Source organism: Tachysurus fulvidraco, chromosome 9 (assembly GCF_022655615.1).
Source record: "Tachysurus fulvidraco isolate hzauxx_2018 chromosome 9, HZAU_PFXX_2.0, whole genome shotgun sequence".
NCBI lineage: Eukaryota > Metazoa > Chordata > Actinopteri > Siluriformes > Bagridae > Tachysurus > Tachysurus fulvidraco.
In genome coordinates this window covers 13,687,382-13,701,699 of record NC_062526.1, presented here as the reverse complement: position 1 = coordinate 13,701,699, position 14,318 = coordinate 13,687,382, and the positions used below count along the sequence as shown (strand labels likewise).

Sequence of the window (14,318 nt, the reverse complement as noted above, 5' to 3'; positions counted from 1 at the left end):
TTTTTAAATAATTATTAAAACTTTATTCACAAACTTATTATTTTAACAGATAATAAGTTAGATTGTCAATTAATCTTAGAGTATTAAACAACTAGTCAATTAGATCTTTAAATATTGGGTACAGGATTTTTCATTTGTTAAATTTCAAATGTTAGAAATGTGTTTATCTTCTTGTATCTTTTCAGCCCAAGCAAATCACATGGTGTCCATCACGTGTCTTCCCACCAGTACGTGCCTGTATGTTCTCATCTCACCTGACCTCTGTGACATTTCTAGCAGACCCCAGTGCTGGGGGTGGCCTACCCAGAGGAACATTTATCTATGCTACTTCACCAGTTCCGGTTCAGGTAACAATTTTGGAGCAGCATTATACAGTCTATTAAAGCAATTGCCTGTTTTGCGAAGTTAAGGCATTAGAAAATACATTTATATAAAGCTTTATATGTTTCTTAGACAGCAGTAGATATTTTTAGCTTGATTTCTGCTCCTTTTTTCATTAATTATTTATTTAAATCTGTTTTTCAGGCACCATCATTTTATTGGGAATTAGAGATAGTGTCCTATGGAGATTCTGAGGATGACAGCGGCCCAATTGTGTCTTTTGGCTTTACCACAGAAGCAGAAAAGAGAGATGGTGCATGGACCAATCCTGTTGGCACTTGTCTCTTTCACAAGTACTCTTTTTTACCTTAAATTTAAACCTTCTTAAATTTTCTTTGTTTCCCAGAATTGCTGATTGTTTCCCATAAATTCTCATTTTCTCACACACAATTAGATTCTTTTTATTTTCTGTTTTTTCTCTCCTTTATCCAAGTAATGGCAGGGCTGTACACTACAATGGCTCCAGTTTGCTCCAGTGGAAGAGTGTAAGGCTAGATGTGGCTCTGCTTCCTGGTAAGAGGTGTTAGATTTTGAAAAATCTGAATGTCTAGCTATTTATCTATTTTTAATGTCTATTTATTTTATTACAGGCGGCAATGAAACTATTGGGAATTGTTGGACTATTAGATTACACCAGTATGATTTGATTTGATCTATTTTTTGTCCTGAAGAGTTTCAGGGTTTTTATTTTTTTTTATTTGTTTTAATATTTCTGTATTTTCTTTGTACAGATTCCTGAACGTCTTGAAGTTTAAGGCTTAAAAATAATAGACTTAAAAATATGTTTTAAAGGTGTACTAGATATTGAGGTGTGCTTAATTTTGAATGAACATTTTGTTTATTTTCCCATTTTAAATTAACTGATTTACATTGTGTGGAAAAATATTTTAACATTTTAATAATTATATTTCATATTTTAATATTTCTACATCTAATTGGTTGATTGATTGCCTCTAATACTAAACTATATATCTATTGTAAAATTGTAATGCACACAGCAAACTGATCTTAGAAAGGACTGTAAAGATATGCTAATCTTGCTAATAGCAGTCCTAACTGTACATAAATGCACATTTGTTTGATAAGTAAATCAAAAGGTTATATTTTCTGCAAGGTGGAATTAGTGTCACCCTGCTGCTTGGTTTATTAATTAATTGTCTGCCCCCTCATATAATATATTACTATTCTGCTTCATTTTGTTGATACATTTTTTTTCCTCACATTTTTCTGCCTGCTCAGGAAATGTTGCTGGAATAGGTTGGGAGCGTATGGAGGGCACACCACCTCCCCCAGGCCAGGCTCCAAAGGGAAGGGTCTACTTCACCTACTGTGGTCAGCGCCTTAGCCCCTACCTGGAGGATGTGGCTGGAGGAATGTGGCCCCTGGTCCACATCCAAAAGAAGGTTAATAAAACAACTCTTCTGTCATTTCAGTAATTGCCAAATGATAATGCCATTTCAGAAAGAGGTGGCATTGTATATGTCAATATACTTGTATTTGTGTGTACACCACCAGAATGGATTTGAAATGAAGCAAACTAGATTTGACTGAAGTGCAGACTTTAAGCTTTCATTGAAGGGCTTTAACAAAATTATTACAGTTTAGGAATTATAGCCATTACAGCCATAGTTAAAAAAAAAAGATATTCTAAATATTAGGATTATTTTTATTTCCTGGGAGCAAATCCTTTGCTGTCAATGACTACATGATGTCTGGGAGCTATAGACATCATCAAATGCTGAGATTCCTTCGTTGAGATGCCTTGCCAGATATCATCAGTTTCTTTCTCCGGCTATCTTCAGTTTCTTCTTGTTTGTGGGTCCTTCTGTCATCAGTTTTGCCTTCACTAAGTGAAAAGCATGCTGAGTTGGGTTGAGGTCATGTGACTGACTCTTCTAATTAAGAACATTCAATTTCTTTACCCTAAGAAGCTCTTTGGTTGCTTTCACAGTATGTTTAGGATCATTTTCCATCTGTACTTTGGCACTTCATTAGTCTATACAGTTGAATTTATCTTGCTACATCTATATGCAGTCTTCTTCTTATTCTTTTTCTTATTCTTCTTCTTTTTAAATTAATAAACACATTTATTTATTTAATTATTTATTTAATTATTTATTGTAAATGTTCTAAATTGTTGATTTGGTCAGTCCTAATTTTTCTGTCTCTCATGCATTGACACCCTTTTATTGCGCATTCCCATGAACAGCTACCAAATTCAAATAATTTTTTTTTTTAATTGGTCAAGATATTTTGAGGAAGCATGAAACCGATTATAGCAGGTTTGCCTCACACCTCCAGGGTTGGGTGTTCGATTCCCACTTCCGCCTTGTGTGTGTGGAGTTTGCATTTTCTCCCCGTGCCTCGGGGTGCCTCGTGTCCTCCCCCGGTCCAAAGACATGCATGGTAGGTTGATTGGCATCTCTGGAAAAATTGTCCAGAGTGTGTGAGTGAATGAGAGTATGTCTGTGCCCTGCAATGGGTTGGCACTCTGTCCAAGGTGTATCCTGCCTTCGTGCCCAATGACGCCTGAGAGAGGCACAGGCTCCCCTGTGACCCGAGAAGTTCGGATAAGCGGTTGAAAATGAATGAATGAATAAATGAATGAAACCGATTATCAGTCAGTTCCCCATTCAACCTCTGCAAGTGATCCAAAATGCAGCTGCATGACTTGTTTTCAACCTGCCTAAGTTCTCAAACCCCACCCCACTGCTGCTCTCTGACCACTGGCTTCCAGTAGCTACACGCATCAGATTCAAAATACTGAGGCTTGCCTACAAAGCATAAAATGGACCAGCTACCACTGCAGTAAGAGGGAGCTGGTCCATTTTATGCAATTTATGAAATTCATTCCACCATCTCGACACCAGACCAGTGTTGATGTATATGTTTCTTGTACAACACTGGTCTGGTGCATGGTGGAGTGAATTTCCCTTAGATTTCAGAACAGCTGAGTAAATGGCTGTCTTCAAACAACCTCTCCCTGAAACACTTAAACTAGCTCTTGTTTTTTCCTGTTTTTAATGTATTTAACCCTACTGCAGACCTCGGGTCAATCTGACCCGGCTGGAAAGTTTAATGTGTCATTACTTGGGTTTCCTTCCACATATTTACCTGAAATTTTCCAGGATTGTTCCAAATTATGAACTTTGCAAGTTTGCAATTAATTAATTTTGTCTATTTTGGTTGAGCTTATGTGTTCGTAAAATCAATACTTTCCTCCTCAAGTCATCCACGGCCAACTTGACCCTGCCACATTTGGTGGGGCAATAGATCACCATTTTCAGCACAATGAACATACATACAGACACAAAAATGCACCCATAACACACACTCACACACCACACACACATGTACACACACAAACGCACACACAAATAGGGCATTGCATTTCATTAGGCCTCCAGAAAAAAAAAAGCTACATATTTGTAAATATTTCACACTTTTGATATGCCTTTGCCTAGCAGACGGCAAAATATGATCTACCGAAATGATGCTACACACACATGCACACACACACACACACACACAAGCATTGGGCATTGCATTTCATTAGGCTTCCATAAAAAAACAGAAGCCTACTCATTTGTAAAGATTTCACAATTGTTATATGCATTTGTCCAGCTGGGGGCAAAATCTTCCCTATCAACAAGCTTCACACACACATGCGTACACACACACAAGCATTGGGCATTGCATTTCATTGGCCCTATAAAAAATACTTCACACTTGTTATATGCATTTGTCCAGCTGGTGGCAATATTGTCTCTTCTCTCTCTGTGTGTGTGTGTGTGTGTGTGTGTGTGTGTGTGTGTAATGTGATCAGATGACATCTGGTGGGCAAAATAGACATTACAAGTGCAAATGTATGGCTGATCACACAGAATGGTGATAATTGTATAATTTTTTAAGTCACTTTGGCCTGGAAAAATGGTCAAAATGGTTTCAAAACAATCCCCTGGCTTTGAAATATACCAGCCTGTAATTGTGCATCAACTTTTGTGCCTCTATAGTGAAAATAATTCCAAATTTCTGGTTTTATTTTAGGCATTTTTGCATATTAATGAGGTTTATTATACTAAATATTACAAAATTTTTTGCAAAATATATGTTAATATGTTGGAAACAAGTTAGACTAAAAAGGTGGAAAAAATATATGTAAGTCATATATACTTCATTTTTTATAAGCAGTCAAAACAGACAAGGTCAACTTAACTCAGCGCTCCTAATTTAGGGTCTGCAAAAGGGTTAAAAAATTTTTTTGCTATATTTCCTCTCAACAAAGTTTTAGACTGATGGTATCTGTAGTCTGTGATCTAGTGAACCAGTGCTGATATATTCATTGTTAGTCTTAAAACACTTCTGTATGGCAGTCTGGATAAGGGCATCTGCCAAATGCCAGAAATGGAAATGGAAATTACTTGTGAGCCAGTGAAAACAAAGCTACTAAATTTGTAGTTATGAAATGTCTATATTTTTATTAAACACCTTGATTGAAAGCTGAAAGCTTTATTTAGCTCATGATTTTTTTTATCATTGTTAATGTACAGATGCAATGCAACAAAATTTGTCACTGTCCAAATACTTGTAGACCTTCTGTAAATAAATGCTTAGATTGCAGGGTACTAATTACCAATAACCTTAACATTTGCTTGTCTGAACATTTTTAGAACACAAAGGTTCGTGCTAACTTTGGATGCCGGTCATTTGCATATGCGGAGGGGCAGGCACACAGAAACGCAGCCGACCTCTGCATGGACCTCTCAGAGGAGATAAGTGCCAACTTTGAGGCCTTGCCGTTCGCCATGGCTTCAGACAGTGACAATGACGCTGGTGCCAGTGTTGCATCTGACTCTGGCTCACATGGACCTCCTTGTCGAATCGCTGCTGTATCCACCACTCAGCCACGTAAGGCCCATCTCTTACAGTTAAGACTGTAACATTGGCACGCTGTACAGACTGATACAAACACGATTATTTCTTCTGCTATTTTTGTAAATAATATTGTTGGTTAAATTTTTTTTGTGTGTTAAATTTTAAAACTTCAGTTCACCTTCAGTATTTTTGCTTATGTTGATTTACATGGTTATACTTTGCAATTGTTTTTTTTTCCTTCTTTGGTTTTTAGAATATAACAGTGATGCATCCTGCTACTACAAACTTGAGCTGAGCTATGAGAATCTTTTGACCTCGGGCCCTGACCCCCACCCTCCACCTGTTGTTGATGAAGAGAGTGATGATGATGATGATGATGATGTACCAAGAGTGAGAGATTTTGTCACATAGTCATTTATTTGTATGCAAATTGCCACAGCCCTGTCCTCACCGCCACCTTTTTCCAGGAGGATCACTATGCCCTGCTAGTAAAAGCATGGGAGACTAAAGTGTTCCCTACCATACGCCGCCGCTTCAGGAATGAAGCTGAGAGGAAATCAGGACTTGACCAGATAAAGGGAGCACTTCAGCTTGGTAAGCAGAACATCCCTGAACAGTTGTAATCTATATACAGTCGACATCAGCATTATTTGGTAGCCTTTAAGAGACTATGCGAATCTGAGAAAAAATGTATGACTGTATATAAATAATTATTACACGATTGTTTGAATAGTTTGAAGGTTTTAAATAATTATTTTAAATAATTACAGATGATTTCAGAAATAACAAAGTATAATTAGCTTTCCAAAAATATATTAGCTTTTATTCATAAATAGTTCTTTTTAACATTAGACATTGTCCCACAGCAGCTTTACAGAAATCCCAGTATATCGATGTACCGTCATTTCTAATAAACAAACCAGAGGTGAAATTGGCAATATTAAGAAGAAGCTGTTAAACCATATCCAAAATTTGACATTATTACTGTTATTATTATTATTAATCTGAACCAGACCTATTTTAAAGAACACGAGTACACACTTGACTATCACTAAATAAGTGCAATTTCTAGATTTATATAACTGTAGAACTTACAGTGCCTTGCGAAAGTATTCAGCCACCTTGAACCTTGCGACCTTTTGCCACATTTCAGGCTTCAAACATAATGATATGAAACTGTCATTTTTTTTTGTGAAGAATCAACAACAAGTGGGACACAATCATGAAGTGGAACGAAATTTATTGGATATTTCAAACTTTTTTAACAAATCAAAAACTGAAAAATTGGGCATGCAAAATTATTCGGCCCCTTTACTTTCAGTGCAGCAAACTCTCTCCAGAAGTTCAGTGAGGATCTCTGAATGATCCAATGTTGACCTAAATGACTAATGATGATAAATAGAATCCACCTGTGTGTAATCAAGTCTCCGTATAAATGCACCTGCACTGTGATAGTCTCAGAGGTCCGTTTAAAGTGCAGAGAGCATCATGAAGAACAAGGTCCGAGATACTGTTGTGGAGAAGTTTAAAGCCGGATTTGGATACAAAAAGATTTCCCAAGCTTTAAAAATCCCAAGGAGCACTGTGCAAGCGATAATATTGAAATGGAAGGAGTATCAGACCACTGCAAATCTACCAAGATCTGGCCGTCCCTCTAAACTTTCAGCTCATACAAGGAGAAGACTGATCAGAGATGCAGCCAAGAGGCCCATGATCACTCTGGATGAACTGCAGAGATCTACAGCTGAGGTGGGAGACTCTGTCCATAGGACAACAATCAGTCGTATACAAATCTGGCCTTTATGGAAGAGTGGCAAGAAGAAAGCCATTTCTTAAAGATATCCATAAAAAGTGTCGTTTAAAGTTTGCCACAAGCCACCTGGGAGACACACCAAACATGTGGAAGAAGGTGCTCTGGTCAGATGAAACCAAAGTTGAACTTTTTGCCAACAATGCAAAACGTTATGTTTGGCGTAAAAGCAACACAGCTCATCACCCTGAACACACAATCCCCACTGTCAAACATGGTGGTGGCAGCATCATGGTTTGGGCCTGCTTTTCTTCAGCAGGGACAGGGAAGATGGTTAAAATTGATGGGAAGATGGATGGAGCCAAATACAGGACCATTCTGGAAGAAAACCTGATGGAGTCTGCAAAAGACCTGAGACTGGGACGGAGATTTGTCTTCCAACAAGACAATGATCCAAAACCTAAAGCAAAATCTACAATGGAATGGTTCAAAAATAAACATATCCAGGTGTTAGAATGGCCAAGTCAAAGTCCAGACCTAAACCCAATCGAGAATCTGTGGAAAGAACTGAAAACTGCTGTTCACAAACGCTCTCCATCCAACCTCACTGAGCTCGAGCTGTTCTGCAAGGAGGAATGGGCAAAAATTTCAGTCTCTCGATGTGCAAAACTGATAGAGACATACCCCAAGCGACTTACAGCTGTAATCGCAGCAAAAGGTGGCGCTACAAAGTATTAACTTAAGGGAGCCGAAGAATTTTGCACGCCCAATTTTTCAGTTTTTGATTTGTTAAAAAAGTTTGAAATATCCAATAAATTTCGTTCCACTTCATGATTGTGTCCCACTTGTTGTTGATTCTTCACAAAAAAAAATGACAGTTTCATATCATGTTTGAAGCCTGAAATGTGGCAAAAGGTCGCAAAGTTCAAGGAGGCTGAATACTTTCGCAAGGCACTGTAACTCATGCAGTTGTTATACACAGATTCCCAGCTATATCAACAGAAGGATTTGGGTGAATTTACTGTCTTCATTATTTTTACACATTTATTTTGGCTCAACATGTAGGTGTACAGTTAGAGACTACAGTTAGTTATAAATACTGTACCAAGAATAAACCCATACTAGAATTACAACAAACTACCATTCCAAAACCATTACTTTTCTGTCCCGAGAACATTCTACTATTCAGATATGGGTCTCTTCCTGTTGATTAACAGATAAGAGGAGTGCAGAATAAAGCACCAGGTGGGTTAACATTAGTACATGTATTGCCTACAAAAGTTCCCCTTTTTTCTTTTTCTTTTTAATATACAACATTTCATGATCCATGTTAGATTAAATCCATTTGAGTGTTATCTGAACACATGCTTCAGTGGAAGAAACAAGACTTCTAACTTTCTTCACAAAGTAATTGACATGGGCAGTGTCACAAATTTGCGGAGATTTTGATGATGATCTAGAAAAAGTGCAGAATCTTGAAATGTTTTTGAAATGACTGGTGTGGAGGCGTTGTTTTATGTTGTGTGTCTCTCCGTACATATTTTAGGCATACCATAATAAGATGACCTAGACTGGAGGTGGTGGAGGCTGAGGCATCCTCAATAATGTTGTTGCTGTACAGTGTTGTAATGTAACGAAGTAAAAAACTTCGTTACTGTACTTAAGTAAAAATTTCACGTATCTGTACTTTACGTTGCTATTTAAATTTGTCATCTTTCACTTTTACTACACTACATTTCCTAGACAAAATGTATACTTTTACTCTGCTATATTACCACTAAGCATCTTTGTTACTTGTTACTACAAAATAAAATCATAAGAAATGTGTGTGACTGCAATAAGGGAGGTTTGGCGAATCACTGCCCCTAGATTTCATTACACACGTCCGCACACTCTACGGAGAAGCACAGGCACGTGCAGCAGTCAGAGATGGGCATTCATTGGACACACTGTTTGTAGAGAATGCACAAATACATTAACTGATTTGATTCAGGACTGGCATCATTACATCATGCATAACATTTTGGTGTCCACTTTTACCATTTAATAATACCATAACTTTTGGCTTACTATGTAGTCATAATATATAATATGAAACTCTTCTTGTTTTATATTCTCACTGAGGGCGAAAACCCCCTAAAGATGAAATCCTAGAACCGCTCCTGGTCTTATGCCTACCGAAAATCAATGAAATTGTACTTTTTACTTTTACTTAAAATACTTAAGTACATCAAATATCAGGAAATTACTTTTGATACTTAAGTACAGTAAATGTCAGATACTTTAAGACTTTTACTTGAGTAATATTCTATAAGGTGACTTTCACTTCTACCAAAGTCTTTTTCTAGTACGATACAGTACTTGTACTTTTACTCAAGTATTGCTTTCTAGTACTTTATACAACACTGTTGCTGTAGAATTCCACTTGTTCTAAAATTTAGAAAAAAATAAAAATTAGTTTTTAATTAATGAACTAAATCCCAGATAGTCAGATGGTCTCACACTTTTTGATTTCACTCAGATGCCTTTACATTTCCAGTTGCCATTTTTAAATGTATTATTGGTCAATATGTTTTTTCAGACATTAATGTAATAAATATTGCAATAAATATTTCGGTAGGTCTTGCATGTAAATAATAGGCCCTAAATAACACTACTAATCATAGAGATGGTTCTCTCGCTGATTTTATATGATAGTTTTCCTAATTAATGTAATAATGTAATCAAGTAATCTCTTGTCTCTGGATTATGTGTTTTTATGAAAGGAATGGTGGACATTGCACGACAAACTGTGGAGTTCCTTTATGAAGAGAATGGTGGCATTCCTCGGGATCTCTACCTCCCTACTATTGAGGACATTAAGGACGAGGCCAGTAAATTTACCATTGACAAAGTCCGCAAAGGTAGACACCCACATGCATTTCTCAGTTAAACCCAGTCAGCTGACTTGCTAAATGTATTAAATGACTAGGTTTTTCTATCAATGTATTTTTTTTTTCTGATGGCATGGGCATTTTTCATGATGACAATGCTAGGATTCAAGGGGCTCAGAGTGGTTCAGGGAGCATTTTCACACATGGATTTGCCACCACAGAGTCTAGACTTTAACTCCATTGAGAATCACTGCAAGAGAAGACATGCAGTTTGTCACCTATCATCAATAAACAACCTGGGCATGAAATGAATGGAACCCTGGATGGAACTAAATGTTGTGTCAATGCATAAACTCAGCGAAACCAAAGAAGATAAAAGTTTTTTTAAATGCTCATAGACAGGAAGTTTTTAATTACCCAAGGCAAATTTAGAATTGCTTTTGCCATGATCCAAAGAATGACTGATTTTATGACAATTGGCTTGATATTGTCATACATTTTTGACTTGAACGTTTTTGAATACTTCAGAAGGTATTGAGGGTAATGACACTTTCATGATTTCAGTCCAGAATTATAATATTGGTAACTTTCAGCTCAGTATGTGTCACAGAGTATAAAGACAGCAGTTCTGTGATTTTAGTACAAACTAGAACGGTACATTTCCTAAAGAAAATGTGAATGTGCCTGCACGTGACGTCAGTTCCCCTCATCGTGCTGAGTGTTTTGATATATGACATGTCCATGTTGTGCTAAATTTTTGATTTCGCTTATTTTGGGGGCGGGGCTACACGTGACGTCAGTTCCCCTCATCGTGCTGAGTGTTTTATGTTGTGTAACTGAGATATGGCTTCTTTATATTGCAATATGGTTCGTAAGGTGCACTACATGGTTGCTAGGCTATGGCTGCACAGTTACTATGGTTATATTTGCAGACTAGTTTCTCACCTGCAACAAAAGAGCACACCTGAAAATCCATTTATCTTTTCCTGAAACAAGCGCCATGAAGATCTTGAACTAAAGCATCAATCAGTGATTTTACTGGGAAAAAATATAATCACGTTACAATAAGGATCATTAGTCCAAATGTAATGTATTAACTAACATTTACTAACCATGAGCAATAAATTATTGTATTTAGTAATCTTTGTTAAAATAAAGTTCTTTGTTCATGTTAAGTAATGTGGTAACTAATGTCAACTAATGAACCTTTATCATAAAGTTTTAGAAAAAAAAAATACTGTCCAAGGGTGGATTCGAACCCTGAATCTCTGCATGCTAAACAGATTCGCTATCCACTAGGCCATCCAGGAACACGGGAAAGCCTTTGCGGTTTTATGTATTAATTCACTAATGTGAAGAATGGCGCGTCTAACAATGCCCAAGCTTTATTATATTAAAGTCATTCTTATCATTCTTTGTGATATACGTGTCATATGTTTAAAAAATAATTATGTAATGTGAGGAGACAAAGAAAAAATGCGCTTAATTTTAATTAATGGGTGGCTCTTAAAAGAGCCGTTGCTGCTCTTAAAAGGACATTAGTTTAAAGTTAAATAAAGAATTATAAAAAGTACACTGATAGTTGAAAACAACAAAAAGTTATACAAATGGCAGAAACAACAACATATGTGACCGCCGTGCTGTCCAAGGCACGCCACCACCAGTTTTAAGCATTAAATACACGGTTAAATGTTATAGTGTTTGAAAGCTTTGACTCTCGGGATTTTATTAAGCTCACACACAAAGCATAATATGATTTATAGCCATCATACTAATTTAATCCAAGTTGATAGTCACCGGAAATAGGCGGCGCTTACCTTTCTTCACTGGGGTAATATTTTCCAAAACAAATGCTTGTAAAAAATCCCCAAGAGTCTAAGGAACTGGAATATGTAAACCTTTTAATCCAAAACGCTTTAATCCAAAATGCGTTTCTGACCGAAAAATGTACTTCCGTCCTTGATCTTTTTCTTCCAACGTTGTGTGATCTGACAGATTCACTGGTGTCTGCTGCCCTCTTTTGGATGTTAGCACATCTACAGAGAGATTTTAAGAATTCCCCATTCAAGTCTATTGGGAAAAAACACCCCTTTGAGCTTCCATACTGGGAATTCTGGAATCTGATCGCTTATAAAATCCATAGCACACCTCTCCTCAATGAGCCGGTCGATTTGACACCTCATTTATGGGTCTAGGACAAAAGCTGCGGGACAAGTTACGCGTCGAAAAAGTGTCCGAAAGAAGAAGAAGAAGAAGAAGTATGCAAGAGAATAAGAATGTGCTTTAGCAAGCACATTAATAATAGGTATGCAAGAGAATAAGAATGTGCTTTGCAAGCAAATTAATTATAATAATAATAATAATAATAAGTATGCAAGGGAATAAGAATGTGCTTTGCAAGCACATTAATAATAAGTATTCAGAATAACAATAATGATGCTTTGCAAGCACCAATAATAATAATAATAATAAGTATGCAAGAGAATAAGAATGTGCTTTGCAAGCACATTAATAAGTATGCAAGAGAATAAGAATGTGCTTTGCAAGCACATTAATAATAATAATAATAATAATAATAATAATAATAATAATAATAATAATTATGCAAGAGAATAAGAATGTGCTTTGCAAGCACATTAATAATTAGTATTCAGAATAACAATAATGATGCTTTGCAAGCACCAATAATAATAATAATAATAATAATAATAAGTATGCAGAATAACAATAATGATGCTTTGCAAGCACCATTAATAATAATAAGTATGCAAGAAGATAAGAATGTTGCTTTAGCAAGCACCATTAATAAGTATGCAAGAGAATAAGAATGTTGGTTTAGCAAGCACCATTAATAATAATAAGTATGCAGAATAACAATAATCATGCTTTGCAAGCACCATTAACTAGAACGGTACATTTCCTGAAGAAAATGTGAATAGTGCTTGCACGTGGCAAGTTCACCTCATCGTGCTGAGTGTTTAGATATATGACATATCTATGTTGTGCAAAATGTATGATTTTGCTTATTTTGGGGGCGGGGCTACACGTGACATCACGTGATGTCACCAAAACACATGTGAGGCACTTCCTCTCATTGGGCTGAGTGTTTTGATATATGACATGTCCATGTTAGGACAAAAAGCTGCGGGACAAGTTACGCGCCGAAAATGTGTCCGGAATAATAATAATAATAATAATAATAATAATAATAATAAGCAGAATAACAATAATGATGCTTTGCAAGCACCATTAATAATAAGTATGCAGAATAACAATAATGATCCTTTGCAAGCACCATTAATGATGCTTTGCAAGCACCATTAATTCCTACAATATCAGTAGGGATACAGGGCTTTGTGCTTAAATCCCTTGAAATGTTTATAGTAATAACAGGTTTTCAGTTCATGTTTGCTAACTTAACACAAATCCCACAAATCTGGCTGGTGTACCCAACAATCTTATTTTCTGCTATGTGGTGACAGTGAAGTATATTCTATGTATTGCTCATTTATTGTAGACCTGTGCCCTGTTAAAATCAAATTGGATCCAGTGGGCTTTAGGTAGTAACCTATGCCATGTCAGTTTTCTTGTGCACTTTTGCTAAAAAGTGATTTTAGAAATTAGTTTGACACTTTTTTGTGACTCCCTCTAGGTCTAACAGTGGTTATACGCTGTCCTGACAGTAACAACACTGGCAGCAGCATGGGAGGAACAGCCTTACCAAAGTTTGCCATTCGAGGAATGCTCAAAACCTTTGGCCTTCATGGAGCAGTGCTTGATGTTGATAGTGTGAGTTACTTAATAATAATAATACAGGAAGAAGGCCACTTCATAAGAAAAATATTTAGCAAAATGGCAATAAAGTCACACCTCAACACCATTTTTGTTCATTAGTTGCTTGGGCATGTTAGTGGGCTGGGGCAGCAAAATTATTTTTCTCACCACACCCTGTAATTACACCCCTGCACTAAATATGTCATTTATACACAAACTGAAAGTAATTATATAATAGTGTCTAATCCTATTCACCCACCAACACACACTAGCTTTACTTTCTTGTCACTGAGGTGATACCCTTAAGAGAGTTTTTAGATCATTTGTAAGAAAACTTGTACTTAATATCTAGCATTTGGAAACATAAATGGTGATCCTTTACAAATGTAAATTTAATTAGACTTTAAAACAATAGGGGGAGGTGGTAGCCTAGTGGTTAACATGCTGGTCTACCAATCGGAAGGTTGTGAGACTGAATCTCAGGTCCTCCAAGCTACCACTGCTGGGCCCCTGAGCAAGGCTCTTGCTCAGTTATATTAAGTGTACGTCGCTCTGGATAAGGGCATCTGCTATCTGCGTAAATGTCAAATATAATATTAAATTATGTAGTCTGTTAATCAGTCTTAGTGACATAACTGGCAAATATTTACATTTATGACATTTAG

General features: G+C 36.5%; 1 protein-coding gene across 7 annotated transcripts in view; it reads left to right on the top strand.

Moving 5' to 3' along the window:
* LOC113642271 (probable E3 ubiquitin-protein ligase HECTD4) overlaps window positions 1-14,318 on the top strand; it is a 111,453-nt gene that overhangs the window by 64,978 nt on the left and 32,157 nt on the right. For all 7 annotated transcript variants that reach the window (XM_047818034.1, XM_047818032.1, XM_027145609.2 and 4 more), the window contains 9 exons: window positions 186-347; window positions 526-674; window positions 815-894; window positions 1,621-1,784; window positions 5,052-5,289; window positions 5,510-5,646; window positions 5,724-5,850; window positions 9,772-9,909; window positions 13,532-13,668. In XM_047818034.1, the coding sequence (XP_047673990.1) occupies window positions 186-347; window positions 526-674; window positions 815-894; window positions 1,621-1,784; window positions 5,052-5,289; window positions 5,510-5,646; window positions 5,724-5,850; window positions 9,772-9,909; window positions 13,532-13,668 (1,332 nt within the window). The remainder of the gene's footprint in view (window positions 1-185; window positions 348-525; window positions 675-814; window positions 895-1,620; window positions 1,785-5,051; window positions 5,290-5,509; window positions 5,647-5,723; window positions 5,851-9,771; window positions 9,910-13,531; window positions 13,669-14,318) is intronic.